The sequence below is a fragment of the Gallinula chloropus genome (assembly GCF_964237585.1).
Source record: "Gallinula chloropus genome assembly, chromosome: 18".
Lineage (NCBI taxonomy): Eukaryota > Metazoa > Chordata > Aves > Gruiformes > Rallidae > Gallinula > Gallinula chloropus.
Genome location: NC_140103.1, coordinates 1,859,931 through 1,879,363, shown reverse-complemented (window position 1 = coordinate 1,879,363; position 19,433 = coordinate 1,859,931). Strand labels below are relative to the sequence as shown.

The following is a 19,433-nucleotide window of genomic DNA, read 5'->3' as shown; positions in this document are numbered from 1 at the left end:
CCAGCCCACCTTCACCATGCAGAAAGGAACAGGACAGATTTGTGCTATACAGCTGTTTCACTGCAGCCTGTTTCTGCCACTTGAGTAATGTTGATTCCACCAGAAACCACAGAGAGAAAATGCCCAATTGCTTATAACTGCCTTATGCTGACTATAATCATGCCTTCCCTCCTCTCCCTAATTTAACATGATGTATGTTACAACAAGTGTACATAGTTTTATAAATATTTAATTTATTAAATACAGGACAGTAATATATTTTATATGTAAAAGTATGTATGCATATATGTAACACATGAACACATACATACATAATTTCATATATTTCAAGATGAAGAGTTTTATGTAAACTTTCTTTACTATCTGTCTGTGTGCTGAGAGTTTAACAGGAGAAAACAGAGTGGTTTTCCCAGGTTCCTCCTCTCTTGCCTATTTCCAGCATGAAAATTCTATTTTGAGCCAAGAAAATCAGGACTTGTAGGAACCTCCTGGCAAGGTATTGATGGCAGAATGCTATTGCATTCTTTAAAATAATTTCTGTAGCTCAACAAGTAAAGCTGAGCAGAGTTAATTACACGTGGCTGCTTCTTGAGGCTAATAGTTTAACTCTGTTTTCTCTTTACAATCTGGCTAGCTAGTATAGTCCTCACTGACTTCTATGCAGACAGAGTTGTCTTTGTGTACTTAATATCCAAGGCAGGTGTTTGTGCTCAGGCAGGGTGAGCATTGTGTTTTATAGACAAACACCTGGGAAGATCCTTCTCTGGATTTCTTTTGGTTTGTTTTCCCACAGAGAGAAAACCGGCGCCTGCAAGAAGCAAACATGAGGCTTGAGCAAGAAAACGATGATCTGGCGCACGAGCTGGTGACCAGCAAGATTGCTCTGCGGAAAGATCTAGACAATGTAAGGCACCTTTATGCTGTCTAGTGGAGAGGAGGTACTAGGGCTAATTCCTCCTTACTCCTCTTGTTGGAGAGGAGATACCTAGAGCATTTTTTATGTGGGTGGGATGGGATTCTTTCCTCCGTCTCCTTATTGTGCACTGATGATATATGGGCCCGTGTCAGAGGTCTGTGGGAAACAGGATCGGGGACTGAAATGCTAATTACTCTGAAAAAGCATTCAGAGTAATTTGAGGGAGAGGAGAGGTTCTCAGCCTGTGTTTGAGTAGTTGCTTTCTTCTCTTTTTATATGAAAAGTCTGGCAGGAGCCAAGTCAAGTCTTTGTATCGTCAGGGAGATAACAACACGGATGCTGTGTTCCGTTTTCATGCAGCTGGTATTCTTGCAAGGAAGGTTTCACAGAGACAGGTTTTTGCAGGGTGCTTTGTAAACTCAAAAGCCTGAACCTGGCTGGCTCTCGGTGGAATCAGATTCTCAGGTACCTCAGGCAGCTCTGAAAATGTTCCTGTGGTTTCCCTTGGGCTTGTCAAGTTCTGCCTGTGTGAACTCAGCGTCCTGGGGTGTTTCCCATATCTGTGGATCTCTCAGGAGGAAACTTTGGGTTGGCTTTGTGTTGCAGGTTGCTTTGGTTTAAGTTTGCTGGCCCGTTCCCGTCTTTACATTCTCATATTTGGGAATTCTCTTAGGATGTGTGGTTTTTTTTACAGGGCATGTAGAGACAGAACGAGAATGGTGTTTGTAATGCTCGTGGTAGGGTACAGCATAGTCTGTGTGTGTGGGGAGACGAGGGGAAGAGTTCAAGGGCTTGTGTTTTTTTGCCATTCTTGTTCTGTACCAAGATAAGTGCAGTTCTGGAATCTCAAAGGAAGATGACTTCTGAAAAGCATACAGTGCAGGAGTTGACAGGCTTTAAAACGTTTCAGCCTACCTACTTCAGAGAATTTAATGTTTCCCAGGCTCCTGGAAGCCTGCTCTTGGAAAAATACTCATAGGAAATGTTGATGCTGATGTGGGACTGTTGCTCCCAATGAGGTTTGGTTTAGGACGTTCACGTTTGTTATATGTCCTGCTCTTTGGTGTAAAGCTGTGAATCCTAGCAGCATGTTCCAGAAGCAGGGTTTTCACCAAGCAATGCTACGCTCACGTCTTGTTACCTGTGCTCTTGTGCTTCGTTAAAGATCGCTCATAGAGGCTACACAGGCTGCCTGGTGGCTGCACCCAGAGGGGAGACTGGCAAAAAAAATACCAAAGCAGCTTTTTTATAGGTAGAAAGAGTTGTTTATGGCTGCTTGAGCCTGTATGAGGCACAGTTGGGCTTTTGCACTGGTTCGCTTAAATGGAGAGCTGAGAGAGGAACAAAATTAAGCTAAATCTTTAAGATACCTCATTGGATATATAACAGTCATGCTTTTAATGATGTTGGCACCATTAGCATTATTCCCCAGCAGGAGATAGGTAGGTTTGATCCTACTTTAGGACCCCGATTAATTCTTCTAATTGGGTCCTGAATTGCCAAATTTCATTCTAATGTCCCAGATGTCCTGAAAGAAAAGTACTGAAGGACATTGTTGAAACCACCTTTTCTAATACCTTCCTGGCATGTCTGAAATCTTGGGGCCTAAAAGATCAAAGCAAAGCATTTGGAAATACAAGAATTTCCCTAATATCCTTTGCAGTAGACCAGAAAATAGGCTTCATTTTTCTCCTGTTGTTGGACTCCCACATCCCAGTTTTCTTTAACTTTAAAACAGCTCAAAAACCCAGGTATAATGAAAAGATGTTCTCTTTGCCATCTGTTTTAAAGGATCAGCAGGACTTTAAGGGACTAAAATTCATTTTTTGATTCCCTTCCTTTGAAGGGAATTGGTACAGCTGCTTTCTGAAGAATTTATATATCAGTTGAGTTATTGATCTATTTTAATGTAGGACTCATACACCTATTGGGAAGTACTGCATTGCTGCGTGTAAGACAGGGAAAGGTGCCTTAACTTTGCAGAGAGAATTTTTAGTGGTTCATAAAGAGCCTGAGATTTTCCAACAATACATCTTTATTCTGAAAAAATCTGCAGCAAAAAAGGATTGTGTGGTTTCTGATGGGACATCTCTTCTTTAAGGAGGAAAGGTCAGAGGGGTCTGGCTCTTGTATTTGCTTTGGCAGTTAAGTGGTTTTAACACAGTATTTTCTGAGTGACATAATAAAGATGGAATCACATCCATTGGTAGGTGCCATCGAGTTCTGATGGGTTTTTTTTAATGTTCTAGAAGCATTTTTCATTAATTCTGTGTTCATCACAAGGTTGAATGTTTGCAAATTTAACTTAGATCTCAGCTTGCAGATTGTGAGCTGCTCTGTGCCTTTTGCTGACTTTAGAATGTATTGGTCATTCAGTCTGGGTGGGGAAGCAAAGCTCATTTCCATAACTGGATTTCTTTGGAGTGATCCCCACTCTGGTTTTGCTAAAACTTAATGACTCTGCTCCACTCCCTTTGTTCCAGGCAGAGGAGAAGGCAGATGCTCTGAATAAGGAACTGCTGATGACCAAACAGAAGTTGATTGATGCAGAAGAAGAGAAGAGGCGCCTAGAAGAAGAATCAGCTCAGGTTAGGGGCCTTTCTGCCACTGCACATTTCTCTCTGTGCAGTACAGGAATAATACAATTAAAAAGTGGCAAGTGTGGGAAGGGCTCAGTGTTCTAAGTTGTGTTTGTCCTTCTCCTGTAAAGGATGTCAGCCAATGCTGAATTCTTCACTTTCCTGCCAGGTGCTTCACAGAGTAGTGAGTTTTTAACTTGAAGTCACAACGGCACAGATTGTGCCAGACTGCTGCAGAGAGGCAGCACAGGACTTCAGCTGTCAGCAGTTTTATCACCATCTTCTCTTAGCTAGTCAGTTTTTCTAACGATGATGGCCACCAGAGGCCAGCTCTTCCTTGTCTGCATGGAGCTGAGCTAGGCCATTGTTCCTGCTCCTGCTTCGGAGCATAGCAGTGAGGTTCAGGAGAAGGAGGAAATCCCACCTGGTTATTTTTCAGGCTGTACCAATATATAAACCCTTTGCTTTTTTTCCTGCAGCTGAAGGAAATGTGTCGTAGGGAACTAGATAAGGCAGAGTCAGAGATCAAAAAGAACAGCTCTATTATCGGCGACTACAAACAGGTAAGTGCAGCTTAACGATGGTGGGGTTTGCTATCGAATTGCAGGATGTTCTCAGGAATTTTAGGAGATTTCTGGAAATAAATGTGATCTGTGCCATGCATTTCAGGTCATGTTTTAGCTATTTTAAATGGGAAGCTTGGAGTTGGTTTTGCATTTTCTTTTGCTGAGATCCTGATGCTTGGAGGTCAGTTTTGTTTGCCCTGATGTTGGTATTTGTAGGTCATCAGTGGTCACAGCCTCAGCTACGGCCTAACGTTAAATGGGCTCTTGGATATCAAAGGTTCACCTTATTCAAATAAAAATATTCTCTCCCAGCTTCCCTTTGTCAGTCAAATGGTAACTGTACTTAAGGAATAAAAAGGATGTCTTTATCCTTTCAAAGAACATGTTGTGAATGAGAATAGGTACAACGGGGGAACATAATGCAGCATCCCAATTTTCCTGGCTTTCTAAGAGCCCTCAGACTGTTCATGTTAATATTCCTGCAGCATTTATTGGTGCTTTAGCATTCATTTGGGAGAAGATTTACATTTATAAATGGTCTGGTGACATAATTTTTTTTGTCAGATCTGTTCCCAGCTGAGTGAGCGACTGGAAAAGCAACAAACAGCAAATAAAGCCGAGATCGAGAAAATACGGGTAAGAGACCAGATAGATCCACAATCCACAGTGTTTAAAGCTCATAGCTAGATCCTAACAGCCAGCACATGATTCATTTGATCACTAAAATGATGGCTGCGAGTTCCTTAGTGATGTACAGCTTTGGAAAGGAGATTTTTCTCTCCAAAAGAAGGAGGAGATCTTGGGGGAGAGATGAATAACTGTCAGATCTCTCCCATGCTGTACTGGTTACGTAGGAATGTTGATGCTGGCCAATAATAACTGTTAATTTTTTGAGTGGCCTTATTTTTTTCTGGAGGAGATTTCTCTGAGTATCTTTTACTATAAAGTAACACAGGGCAGGACAGAGCCCATTGTTGTGGCAGCAGTGTTTTCAGAGCCCACAAATCTGAGGGTGGCAGGAGTTCCTGCTTGGCCATGCATCTCCAGAAGTCCCTGAGTTTGCAAGCCATTAGTGGTCCCTCTGACGTTGTGCTGCTCTTGCAGAGCAGAGGCAGCACTAGGTTTTGATCGTGTCACCAGCACTTCGATGCAGGGATTCACAGTCGGGTGTTTTCTTTAGCAAAAGGTGGATGACTGTGAGCACTGCCGGGAGTTCTTCAATAAAGAAGGCCGGGTGAAGGTTGCTAGTTCTGCCAAGGATGGTTCAGATGAGGACACAGATGAGGAGAAGGAAACGCTGAAAAACCAGCTGAGGGAAATGGAGCTTGAGCTGGCCCAGACCAAGCTGCAGCTTGTGGAGGCGGAATGTAAAATACAGGTAATGCTTTGGAGATTCATTTCGTTGCCTGTGTGGTATGTCTGCATTCCTAGAAAACCTGTGTGGTGTAGAGGGGTTGGAATAGATCCTGTAACCTCTGATTCCCTGCATGGGTTATTTAAGCAAACACTGGGCCTGAAACTTAGTGTGTGCAGACAAAATAATTGAGACTGCATGAACTGTATTTACCAGCTAGGACGAGCTTCAGGCATCTGCCTGGCTGCAGCGCAGTGCTCAGTGACTGTCTTCTGCAACTTCTTGGGAGAAGTCCAAGCTCTGACAAAACACTGAGTCGTGTGTTTCTTTATCTCACAATCAGCGTTAAATGAAGAGGTAACATGTGACAAATGTTAGACATGTTCCTTAAAACACGTCTGGAAAGCACTCCAGGTAGCTGAGGGATCCGTCTAGAATATGACAACGTTGTTCTTTTAGCCTAAAACTGGTTTGTCAGGTCATGGAACCATAAAAATGACTTTGGAGAAAGTCCTCTTCCTGTGGGAATTGCTCCTGCACAGATGGGAAAGAACTAAAGGCTTTGGATGGACTAAAGAAAGCTGAATGTTTCACTGAGGGTGATGACACAAGTCTTGTTTTGTTTTTCAAAGTTGTTTTTACTTTTTCTTCACCAGCTTGTGCTCTGTTTAATTTATGTAAGACTTGTTTAACTTTTGAAGTGGCCAAGAGATTGTAAATGTCCTAGAGCTGTCTGAGTTAAAGTCCTATAACCTTGTGCTGTGAACACATAACAAATTAATGAAATTACTGTTCTGTTTGCAGGATTTGGAGCACCATTTGGGCCTGGCATTGAATGAAGTACAAGCTGCAAAGAAAACGTGGTTCAACAGAACAATAAGCTCTATAAAAACAGTGACTGGAGTCCAAGGAAAAGAGACTTGTTGAAAAGCAGTTCTGTCAAACACACCTTCTTAACACCACACCTTTTGTTGCCTTCCTTGGCCAGATGTTTAATTCTGTGACATGAGAGGACCAGAATGTAAATAAAATAGAAACACAGCATGTCAGGAGTTCGATAGGTCAGTGATAAAGAGGATGGAAACACAAGAAAGGGTTTATTGCTAGACATGGGATCTCATACTACTGATATTTAACAGGTGATGTAGCTAGATTGAAGCTCTTCAGAGAAACACTCCATTCTGCGGTCTGGCTGGAGGCTTTTCACAGACCTAGGTACGAGAACTTACCAAACCCTAATTGTTAAGTTTACATATGATAGGTTTTTTTACAGTTATAACCTTTTTTAATATTTTATTTGAAAGGAAAAGTGTCACTAACAAAGTTTAAAAAAAAAGGAAAAAAAAAAAGGAAAAAACTGAAAAAAACAACCAAAAAAGACAACTTTAGCAAGAACTACATCAGTGCCAGAAAGCAGTCCCCAGAGGTAGGATATGGAGAGTAGGAGGTGACATGTTTTGCTTTATGAATGGGGATGAGTTCAGCATTCCTGTCGAGCAACCCCACTTTGTTTTAGTAGATGCAGCATCCGTCTCTCAGTGTTTGGCATTTCTTTCTGTTACTAATCAATTCTATGCAACTCTGGGCTTTTTATGGCATGGGCTGCCAAACAAATCCACAACCTGAGGCTGGGAGACTTGTCTGAAGTGCTAGACGAGAATAATCAGAATTCTTGGCAAATTTCCGTTTCACTTCTGTGTCATATTGTTTGATCCACATATCAGCAGCGCTGAAAGCCCCCCCACCAGGACTGCTCATACGTACTAATTATGTGGATGGTCTGACATTTAATTGAGTCTTTTCGTCCAATTTTTGTCAGTTTTTCTGTTCTGTTTGTTTGTTTTTACCTGGCTGTAGCAGGCCTTCTGCGAAGCTCTGAGAAAGCTTCCAGGATTTAGTTTTGCACATAGGTATGAATGGGACAAAGAACCAATAAACTGAGATATATATGAGGCAAAAATCACTGCGTGAGTGTAGCTGCGAGCATCTATAGCTATCCAACTGGCTTCCCTGGTGACATGTTCAGAGGTTGTGTAGGTCATTTTTCACGCTCGATGCAGTTGCACTAATAGGTGCTAAACGTGCTTGGATCTCTTATTCGTTGGATTGTCTTGAGTTCTCACCAGAAAGCTGTAGAATGGAGTTTTGCACCTTGTATTTTTTTTTTTAATTTATAATGGTTTGTGTTATGCTGAAGTATCTATTGCATCAGTGGATAAATTTTGTGTGCAGTGTGAGTATAAGCTGGTAACAATAAGAGGCACTGGTTTGTATATAAAGATATTTGGTTTATTTTGTATTTCTACCTTTTTCTTGTTTACTGTACTAATGCTAGCTAATGTACTCTGTAACTACGGAATAGAACATGCTATGTCCAAGCTTTTTTTCCTTAACTGCATACATTATCTCTATTGTTTAATACCAAAAAAAATAATACTGTAACTCCATCAATATTAGATGCGTGGACATTGTGGTAGCATAGTTGCAGTGTGTATACTTTATGAATTGAAATATAAACTAGTAAAATTGTATAACTATTTTGTTGTTTCATTTCATTTTAACATGAAATCAATTAAATATTTTGCAATATAAACCTAATTCTCTTCTTAAAGTAGAAGCAGTAGCATCTGCAAGCTTTTCTAAGACTGAAACTACAGTCATGCTGCTAAGGGCTTTGCTAAAAAAGACTGCATATTCCAAGTGTTGCCAACACTGCTTTCTATAATAAAATCTAGGGTTTGCTTTGAAAAAAGAAACTGCAAAAATGACCTTGTGCAGCCTGAGGATTGTGACTCAGTATTTCTCAAACATGTCCAATTTAGAACATTTTTTTGTTGTTGTTGTTCCCACAGCCCTCCAAATTCTGCTTGGATCTGCAAAATGAATGTAGGCTAGCTCTGCTTATCATCATCAGTAACAAATTCTGTGGGGTCAAGTGTCGTTCACGTCATCTTCACTAGGATTTTCCAGCCACAGCTGAATGTAGGGTCTGGTTGTGTGACTGGGTGACTGCACTAATTGGGTCACAGTGCAGCACAGGCTCCCCCAGCTGCCTGTGTTCTGCAGAGATAACAAGGAGTAAAAATGTATTTTTGTCACCAAAATGACTAAAGGTGACTCTGAAAGCAGCTCTGCTCTCAGAGGCTGTTACTGTGCTGCCACTTTGCTAACCATACTTTTGCTCTCAGAATGGTGCAATGAGATTGTCCATAGTCTTTGGTGCTTTGTCTTTCACAGAGGTGCATCTCTTGGTAACTTCAGCGCTGCGATTTCTCAATAATTACAACTTGTGAAGAAAGTTTGAAGGTAAATAGGGAAAGGGGGAGCAGGGGGAGGAGGTACAACTCAAGCACAAAGTGATCCATCCACTTACCTTCCCCAAAGAGACTGGGAAGTAGTGTAGCTTCCTTTTCCCTCCAAATTGACATATTTAAAAGGTAGGGAAAAGTTGCTTTATTACTTGGAAGTCTTTCATTCTCTTAAGTAAACATTACCTCAAAATTACATGCAGTATATACTGCCTGGTTTAGTTTGGACCTGTAATGTGCATAATGAGAAACTCATTTCTCCACAGTGCTTCACAGAAACGTTTTATAGCCAGATTCTTGTTGTTGTTGGATTATTTTAGATGCCCACTTGAAGGATTTTGATGCTTGAAAATAAATATTACCAATGTAATATTGACTCTCTAAAATAACCCACAGCTAATTAACAGAAATGGATCCTGTGCTGAGATGTGCATCTTTTAAAGTGCAATCACATGTAAAACACAAGGAACTGGGTCATTTTTAAGACGAGGAAGATGAATTTGTAGATGTTTGAGACTACGAATAAGTAAGATTAAAAAAACCCTCCAAACATTGAGACAGAGCTGCTAGAAACAAGTATTTTACAAACCTGTAAGCTACAAAGATTTGAGTGTATTTGGTAGCATTTTTGGCCTTAAGATACTAAGTTATTTGCAGGTAGTTGATCACCGTTGTGATGACATGTGCCCTCAGCCGGTTTTGTGCTCTCAAGGCAGGACAGGTGCCACCCTGCTGATGCTGGGTTCTACGTCCTATGTGCTTCAGACTCCTGTGTGCTAATGCTTTGCATGTTTGTGCTGCATCATTAAGTTCCTGCAGCCTTGCAGTGTGCTAGCTCTGGTGTTACAATCTCATTTGTGTTGCAGAAATTCTTGGCTGCTCAGGGTCTGAAGCTGGAAGTGGATATTCAAGACATAGCAAAAAGTTTTACCTTTAAGCATTGCTGGTAAGCCTTCTTGAAATTTATATAACCACCTCCCTGACTTTTTTTAGCTGCCCTTCTTAGCCATGGCAGTGATATAAAGTTCCTGTTATCATGAGGAGGATTTCACTCCATCTGTTCAACAGCTTGGCTTGCGTTCATCCAGCCTAACTTTAGACACTTCACAGAGGAGCCTAATGCAAGAGCTTAATCCATCCAGGTTTTTCAGCCCTTGGCAGGAGAGGGGATGGTGCCACGGAGCCGGCGGCTTGTCTGGGCCACAGGGCTGGTGCCCTGATTGAACAAGGAAGCTAGTGTGAGCCAACTTAATGAAACTGAAGGCCCTTCTTAAAGAAAATATAATGAAAATGTGGTGTCTGTATGCACAGTGGTGATTGCTTTGTGTATTTTAAATTTTCCTCTTCCCCTCCCCTCCTTTTTTCTATTGTGCTGTATTGTTCCTTCTGTATTACCAAAGGCAATCGAGGGCTCTGCATACAAGATCCTTCAAATTTTACTAGAATTTACTGCTGCACATCCATAATGACTTTGAGGAATGAGGATTTGATGTTGCTGCCTCTCCTGCATGCTAATGGAATAGGACAGTATGTAATCCTGTACTGAAGGCTGCTGCTTAGGATAATCTGGCCGCACAGCTGCAGTCCAGCTACAGGGCTGACAGGAAAGCGGGGGCTGTGAACAGCCTGGTGGGCCCCATTAAGGAGCCCTGTGCCTCGCCTAAGGTGGGTGTAACACTGGACACCAAGTGTTCTCCAACATGAAGTGAGATGACTTTGAAGTTTAACAAGGGAATGGTTGCCTGAGAGCGGTTTGGTTGAAGCGTGGCAGCGTGGAGCACCTCAAATTCTCAAGGCCCTGCTTTGTAGGGCTGCAAAGAGTAAAACTGGGCCGGGTGGAGCTCCCCAGCCCGGGTCAGAGGCGCCATGATGCTGCCTCAGAGGTGCTCCCTGAGGAGCGGGGGCAGAGCCAGCTGGTACTACTGCGACCTGATAGGCTGGCGCTCTGATTGGCAGCAGGAGCAGCCCATCAGGCACCAGCCCTGGAGGGGTTGTGCTTGGTGTTGGACCTACCAGGGCCGGTTCTATGTGAGAGAGCTCGCTTTCCTCCATGGCTGCTGCTCCACGGCGCCATCTTGTTTGCGAGAGGCTTCGTGGTAGGTGAGGCACCCTGCTATGGAGGCAGGCGCTGCACTCGGGCAAAGGGGCAGCCGAGCAGGGCAGTGGTGACAGGAAAGGCTGGGTGTGCCCAAATGGGCGGGAAGGGCTGAAGGCGGGCACACCAGACAGGGCCCGAGCAGCCGGCCCAGAGGGCCGCAGTTCCCTCGTCCTCTCACAGCACCTGAGGTGTCTGTGGGGGCAGCCAGGGCCGGCTCCTCTCCTTTGGCTCTCCTTTGGTTCCTTCGGCTCTCCCAGCAGCTGCAGTGCTTCGTGCAGGTGTCTGCAGAGCACTAGGGCAGGGGAAGACAATATGGTTTAGAAGGAAATGCTAATTGCTGGAAATTGGTAATGCTTTGGGGGAAAGCTCTGCAGAACCTTAATGGTCTTCGCGGAGAAGGCAGCATATTTTCTCTTTACTTTGCATGGGATTTAAAGTGTCTTTTTTTCCTGCCTTTTGAAAACACCACCACAGGACCCTCAGGTTGAGGAAGGTGGTAAGTTCTCTTCCTATGTAGCCTCAAGCCTTCCTGTGCTTGCTATTCTAGGGGGTGATTTCCATGCCGGCTTGTCACAGCCATAGACAGGTTTGTTCCTTTCTTGCACCAGCTTTGCTGAGAGGTGAAGGGAGGCTTCCCGAGGTGGGAAGCTTTGAAACAGGATGTGAGAACTAATAAAGCACCGTGTGCTTGAGCCGTTTGATCTCTAACGTGATGAGTGGCTGCCTTGCACTGTTCTCCCCACAGAGACCCTGCACAACAAGAAGCCAATCAAATCCCTAACTGCTGAGCAGGTTAAGGCAGTTCATGGTTTCCTCCTCCCTGTTACTGGCTCTGCCAGTGTCGGTTTTATCAGATGCTGGAAATACAGAAAGGTTGATTAAGGAAAAAATAAATTAGCTTCTCTAAATCTTAGACCCATAGAGGCAATGCTGGCATGGATGTGTGAGAGGAAGCGATTTCTGTGCAGCAGCTCATGTGTTTGGAAAAAAGGTTGCTATAGTTTATGTATTCACACAAATGCATTTATGTTGGGTGAAAATTTCCTGTAAATAGAACTTTTCCGATTCCTATTCCTGAAGTAATGGAAGGAGGCTATCATTTATCCGGTCTCTCCCTGAGGACTGCACAAGCAGTTTGTGAACCAATTTGGTGAGGTATCTTTTATTTTTAATTGAGTAATTATATTACAGGGTTTGGCCGAAATTGGCGTAGATGAAATTGCTGCAGATGGCACTGTGAAAGTCCTGTACCCTGCAAGACTTCTAAAGAGCAATGTTAAATACCAAGGTTCTTAAGAGAAATCATCTTCATTAAATGATCTTTCATGTTAAATTAAATGTTCTCTATACTTCTAGGGAGCTAAAATCTATTTTAATGAAATTTAGCAATTAGGTAATTCAGGCAATGAACTAATAAAGACAGAATCTGTCAGGATGCCAAACAGCATCCAGCCAGAGATGCAGATTTCAAGATAATACTTCTCTTTGTACCGTCTCATCCTTACTACATGTATTAATGAGTCTGTTTGGCATGTCATATTAATTCTACGTATGTCAAAGAGGATGTAAAGAAAGACCACACTTGCAGGTGCTTTCTTGCAGGTGCATTTCTCATGCCATATTTCTCATTTATTTGATTTTATTTTTTTTGGCTTAGGACAGTGAAATCTGTTCTGAGTTCCTGCTTGTCTAATGATTAAATCTGCAAGTCCTAAGCCTTCAGTTTTCATAAAAAGTGCGGTCTCAGATGAGTATTTTTCTTACTAGTTCCAGATTTACAGTGTGGTAGAACAGGTACAGGCTGCACTGAAAGGTCAGTCCTTCTCTCCCAATGCATGTTCCTATGGCCTGAGAGAGGGGATAGGTCTCCAGCCAGCCCAACAGACATTCGCTATGGAGACAAATCCTTAGTTTGCAGCAGTAGGGAGTAAAAAGCAGTAAGATTTACATTTAGGGTCTACTCAGTCCAGTAGGATCACCTTGAGTATCTTAAAACAGTTTTGGAGTAAAGATGTCCTGTAGCACTATTCTTATGACTCTTTTATTGTAGCTTATGCTGGTGTTTAAATGCTGCTTTCCACTTTGTGCAGTGAAAGGTTTTTGTTATAACTATGCCAGGAGCTTGGTGTTCTGTAGGTAGGTGATGTAGGAAAGATGCCAACTGTTTTTTGGAGATTTGTTCTTGCTGATTAAGCTGTTTCTAAGAGAAGGATGTGCTTAGGCTCAAAGGTACTCTGAACTACGTGACACATAATGCTCCGCTATGGAAGGGAGCACAGTCTAGCTTTCTGGGTAGATGCTGTCTTCCAGATACAGTGCCCACTTCAGAGGTGTTTGCCCTTAGATGCCAGTTGCTGTGGGCTGACAGAGTAATGTGCCACACTGATTTGCTGGCAGAGCGTTGGTAGTGTTTCATAATTTTCTTCCTCAAAATGAGCAGTGGTTAGTTCAGACCAGCAACAAAACTGCTTAAACTGAAACAGACTTTGGTGTGCAGCTCAACGCTGTACGTGACAGTGTGGTAACTGCTCAGAGTACAGGCTGTGTTATGAAGTCAGCACGCTGTTTTAGTTATGGTGTTGCAGAGGTTCACCTTGCATGACAATAGTCATGATTTTTAGGAAGGTTCTCCAGTGTTTCTGATGGTTTCCCAGCCACTCTGGACTCTCAGGCTCCATAAGGTGCAGAAGGTATGAGACTTGCAGGCTGCCAGTTAAGAGCAGAAGCCCTCATCATGCAGAGCGTACAGTTAGTGTATACCATGAATACATCAAAGCTGTGTGTTTGAACTCCCTGCTGTGAGCATCTGTTAATGCACAGAGTTGTCTTTGTGATCCAGGGTAAAGGGTAGCCTTAGAGCCAGATTCATAAATGCATTTTAGGAGGACACATTAGAATGACTCCTGATGGAGGTTTCTAATTTATCTGGCCAGTTTATACCACTCAGGGAAAAGCAAACTGCTCTGCAGATTTCATTCCATGTCCGTGCCTGAGAAAAAGTAGTGAAATACTTGCTGAGGTGAGACTTAAGAGCTTTCCCACTGTCAGCTTGCATGATGCGAGCAAAGGGGTTTTATCAGTTCTTTTAAGAATACCATAGAAAACCGCTATGGTTTTGGCACAGTCCTTGGCTGATGAGAAAAGAGGGAAGAGACTTTATGTCTTCTGTGCCCTGAGGGTGTATGCAAGTTGAAAGAAGTGGCTTTATGGTAATTTAATACTGGTGCATCAGAGTGAATGGATGGGAAAGAGGAGGAGGATGAAGAGTAGTGTGTATCTTGGCTCTCCACCTACTCAGGGCATGGTAGGACTGCTGCATAATCCCACTGAGAATCACTTGTGGAACAAGATCTCATCTAGCATGGAGGGGAAAGGATAGTGTTTCTGTGAGATGACGACTGTGCGTCTCCCTGAGGTGTTTTTTGCATGGTACGGTGAAAAAACCCAGCGTGCTGGAGGGGCTATGGAAGCCTGTGCCAGACTCCTATGAATTATGGATGAGATGTCTGCTGCTAGCACAGACATGAACAGCAAATGCTAGAGCTCCTGGGTGCCTTCGGTCTCGGCGTTGCAGTAACAGGCTGTTTTTAGAATTCACTGGCAACTCAACAGCCTGCTCTGATCCCTTCGTGTCTTTAGAAGTTACTGGTCCTTTCCCTGAGTGAGGAGGCCAGTAATCAGTAATGTAACTGGGAATGGTGAGATTTTGTCCAAGTCTTTCTTAATTTGGTCTCAGTGAGAATTATGTATGGTACTTGAATTTATTCCATTTGCCATCTTTCGCCTGAATGCGGCTGCATGTCTCTAGCCTGGGTATGTGCTAGTCTGGCCACAGTGGTTTTGTCTGGTTTTTCATTTGTATTTTGTTATTTTTGCAAGGCTGTTGTCTTTTGCTTCAGCTGCATAATTTTTAATCTGTTCCACTATTAAAACAAGCCAGCTCATTGTCCCAGGCAACCTTAAATATACCATGTGCCCTTTGTGCATAGCAAGCAAGGTGAGAGATTAAATAGAGTATAAATGATCTGGAGACAGCGGCTTGGACCTGCAGCCTGGTCTTGGCAGCCCAGTTCTCTTGGGCTTCTATCAGATGCTGTAAATGGATGCCTCTGTTAAGGAGCTCTGTGGTTATTCTGCCCTCAGCTGTACCCTGATCAAGATTTGCAGAACAAACCTTACAGAACAAAGGACTGGAATAATGGCAAAGGATCTGTGATACTGCCCTGTCCGTACAGGTCAGCCAGCACGTGAGGGACAGATCCTCTTCTGTAACCATGGCATCACTGCAATGATTTATTGTGTGTCTCCAAGTAGGAAGCTGTTGTGTAGGAACAGCCCCGTTCCTCAGGCAGGCAGGGAGCAGGCAGGGCCCTGCCATCACTATTGCAAAGGTGTGATGTGGCTGACTGGAATGAGGTCAGCCAGTTGAGGCTGAAGATTGCAAACAGGCTCTTGGCTTGCTCTGCAAGAGCACCTTTCTTCCCAGACCAGGGAGACATGCTGACCTATAGCGTTGCAAATAAATGTGCTGGAAGGGACAGCCCAAAGGGAAGATGAATTCAGGGCCCTGAAAGTGTTAGCAGCTCCAGTTTCTTTCGGTTGAGTGTACCAAGGATTGGGGTCACAAAAGGGAAGGATAATTTACTGCTCAGCAAATGGGAAAGAGAAGAACTCTTTTCTAGCTGACTTGCTGGAACTCAATCCTGCAGCAAACAACCAAAGTCAGCATTATGTCATGAGCAATTAAGTGAGGTGACACTTCTATTCTTGCAGAAATAGGGGTGCTGTTTACGAAGAATTTGTGCTAGCCTAGCAGAGGGGACAGTTGTGGTGAAGAAATGACTCGTCTCTCTTTCTTATTGAGGGCTTGCCCTGTAAGGGTAGGTAATGCTCATGGAAGTGTGACGTGCCAGCAGGGAGTTCTGCACAGGGATGGTGCTTCCTCTGGCACTGGGGAGACGAGGTGCTTGCTGGTGGGACTGGAGGACAGTGCATGAAACTTACACCACTACAGCATCCAGTGCTGTCAGGTCATCTGCCACCTACACGCTGGGAATTGATCCCATGTTTACGTCTGAGTAACAACTAATAGTTGTCACCAAGGTTACAGGTCCTGTGACAGGTATGGTGTGGCTCACACTGTCCTGCACGTGTCTCCAGAAACCTCAATGCTGAAATGAGTGCCTTCTGATTTCAGGTTTCCTTGCAAAAAAAAAAAAAAAAAATCATCACCTGTCACGTTGACTTGTGAAAGGCATCTGTGAGCCTGGGGAACATCATGACCTTGTCTGAGATGCTACTAAGTATCCTACTTTTCTTCTGAAACTAGACCTCTGCTTTCTCTGTGCATTAACTGCTTTTCCTTACCTTTTTGCAAGTGTCCTCAAACAGACCAGCATAGGAGCAGACCCAGATAAGGGTGGGTTTAGTGTTTGCTGTACAGGCCTCAAGTGTGCTTTGGGGTACACAGGTGCTTTTGTCAGCCCTCAGTCTCCCAGCTGCCTGTTACAAAACCTTGCATTTGGGATCTGTTACTTATTTATGGGAAGTGGGAACTGACACACAGATAAATCAGACTGCTGAAGTTAGGAGACAGTAGGACATGGAATTTCCATTGTCTGGCTTTGTGTGATTTCTGTAAAGTGACACTAGAGCTGGTTCTCTTATTTTCTTTGGACAGGTTTATAGATGCAGCAGTGGAAGTGACAGGCTGGCTTGTTAGCTGCCTGGACATCAGTCAATAAATTATTTTTTCCTGCTTACTCTGTAATCAAATCCACTTTTTCAAGGTGATGTTGACTGCAGCAAGAGAAGCTGGCTGTCCTGATTGTTAAGCAGATGGTTCTTTCTGCATGGATTCCTTCAGTGCTGTGCCAGCCAGGGATGGGGCTAGAGCAGTCCAGCACTGGGGAGAGCCTGAACATGATGAAGGAGCTTTCTGTTCCAGATTTCACTGTGTGCATTCATCCGCAGGTTGATAGTGAGAGACTTTGCAATGTGCTGGGAAAATGCAGACAGGGTGTTGTTTGTTCAGTTGGGTTTTAGGGGGTTAAGGGGGCAGAGGTGGTAATAGTAGTGACTACAAAGGGCCGCAAGTGGCAGCTTCACTGTTCTCCCACATCAGACACGGTGTAACTAGTGAGTTGAGGATTGCTGCAGCAGGACAGGTATAAAACTAAATAGGGGATGTCAGGACATGCCAACCTTCTTTATCAGTCTAGACTCAGGATTGTATTACTCCTCCCATGCACAGCTCTCTTACCTACCCCTTGTTTCATTCCTCTGAGGCCATGGAAGGTCAGCCAGCACCTGGAGTGTTCCCAGCTCATTTCATTTACTGGCAGTGACCATCAATTGCCAGGCTACTGCTGAAGAGCTGTCAGCCTTCTCAGCACCTCCGAGATGATAGTCCTGAGGTAGCTTTCTGAATGACTGGTTAATAAGGTAGCTAACATTAAATCTGTACATAGGTGGGGTATTATGCTGAGATACAGGGTAAGACTGACCTCAGGTTCAGCCAAGCGTTAATGATGTTTTCTCAACTGACTGTGGCCAGTTTTTTATGGATCTTACTTGCTAAATATTCGATACAGCTATGAATTTTAAACCATGGTTTAACTGGTTTTGGTACAGTGGTCCCTCTTACCTACTTGTTTGCTGCCCAACAGCAGACTCAGCTGGCTGCATGGTTTTGGTGAGTGTAAAAGCCTCACACCAAGTCTTACTCCCCTGGTCATACATGCTGCTCTGTGGGGTTCCATACATCTCACTTTAGTCAGCTCACAACAGTTTTTAATCCTTCCCCAAGGTTGATCTCTGAATTTGATCAATTACCTTTGCACTTAGACTTGAAATGCTGAATTAAAGACCAGGAAAAAAAACCCACAATGCTTCTAAGAGAAGATAAGAACATGACAAAATGACTTCTCTAGAGTAAAGCTGTGTTCTGTGACTCCAGGCAACTGGACATACTTGCATATTCCAGTAAATCTTACCATGAGTTGCAGCCTCAAGCGAGCAGCAACAGTCACACAATTCTCATGGCAGCTTCAAGCCCTGGCCTCAGTGGTTCTGGACAAGGAATCTGCTCAGATTTGCTCCAGACCTCAGCGAAAAAACTTGGGACCACAGGAACTTAATTGTTTGGGAAATACAGTGAAATGAGAGGGGCAGGAGAGGAAGAAAGTTTGAGAAACTTACTCATTCTATATAGAAAATAGACACCCAGTATTTCTAATTAGCTAAATAACAGGATATGCCCGTTTTTCATTCTGAAGTAAAACTTGCCTTCCTGGCTAGTCTCATCACAGCCTTAGGCTTATTCCGGCTTTTCCATTACTGCTTCCATCAGCTAACACCCAGTGGTAGCATGAGCAGCAGCCTTGCAGAGTTTCAGTCCTGAACTGACTCTCTTCAGGGCCGCCTTGGGGAAGGAATGCATTCCCCTTGCTACAGCCTCAATGTGCTTTCTGCTTCTGTCTCAAAGTCACCACTTTGCTAATAATGACCTCTGATCAAACCGCAGCCCTAGGAAGCCTGTCTCCCCTTTCTGCTGAGCCAGTTACCTGACTCAAGGAGAATGGACTTGTGTGGTTTGGCTTCCCAGGCTTCAAAAAGCTTTACAGCCGTTTTCCTCACTGTAAACAACAAACCCTCAAACCAGTCATAAGGCCGTAATTCCTGTTTACAGAGATAAGCCTTTATTGTGTGCTATTGGAAGCAAATGGGACATGGTTTTATATACAGAGAAGTCTGTAGCATTGGGTTACAATCAGTGGCAAATGAACCAAGATTACAGTGCAGATCTAAGTGTTGTGTACAGTTAATAACAGTGGCTGGCATACAAACCACAACACAGAAGCCAAATGAAGCCAAGTGTACAGGGTACAGCATCACGTGAGGAAGCAACTGAACGTACAAAGAGCATTCCATTGACTTTACATTTGCAGGCTTGTTTGGCCAGTGAGTAGATACAGCTCAATTTGAAATTCAGTGTGCAGTTATTTTTCTTCCCACTCAACTGCTACCAAATTAAGACAATTTGAATGTTCAGATTACATTTTTAAAGCTATAAATAGCTATGGTCCTTGCTGAATTACTTTATTTGAAGTTGCTTTATTTACAGTATAGCCAGGAATAGTTTAATCATCATTGTTCTCTACAGATTACAAATTGGGAGAAATCTTAAATATTTTGAAAGTGGTCTGTAATTAGACCACAAGGATCTCTTGTACTTCATTTGGAAGTTTAATTCTGGGTAACTTCTTTGGAGAGTGATATTTATTGGGAAGAAAGATGGAATTTTCCACCATATTACTAATTTGTGGAATTTGTTAATAGCATTTAAGGTTTAGATAGTTCAAAGGTCATACTTCTTTTTAGTCAGTGCCATATCCAATCTTAGTGTAAAAATAAACACTCTGTCCTCTGCTGATAAATAAATCCATCAGTTGGCTGCAGGTCAGACCTCTATTGGTGAAAGAGATTTAGAAAAATAGACCTTTCCTTTCATGTTTACTATGCTGACCCACAAAGGAAAAGTGAAATTCATTCAAGTCTAGAAACAGAAATACAGTACAAGTGATTTATAGAATTGCATTCCTTCCCTCTAC

At 43.2% G+C, this 19,433-nt stretch overlaps 1 protein-coding gene across 1 annotated transcript in view; it reads left to right on the top strand.

Annotated features, from left to right (window-relative positions):
- RABGAP1 (RAB GTPase activating protein 1) overlaps positions 1-7,943 on the top strand; it is a gene marked incomplete at its 5' end in the record, with an annotated part of 60,044 nt that extends 52,101 nt beyond the window's left edge. The window contains 6 exons of the mRNA XM_084272585.1: positions 794-904; positions 3,400-3,504; positions 3,975-4,058; positions 4,626-4,697; positions 5,242-5,439; positions 6,220-7,943. Of these exons, the coding sequence (XP_084128711.1) occupies positions 794-904; positions 3,400-3,504; positions 3,975-4,058; positions 4,626-4,697; positions 5,242-5,439; positions 6,220-6,342 (693 nt within the window). The 3' untranslated portion in view covers positions 6,343-7,943. The remainder of the gene's footprint in view (positions 1-793; positions 905-3,399; positions 3,505-3,974; positions 4,059-4,625; positions 4,698-5,241; positions 5,440-6,219) is intronic.
- Between the last annotated feature and the right edge of the window lie 11,490 nt (positions 7,944-19,433).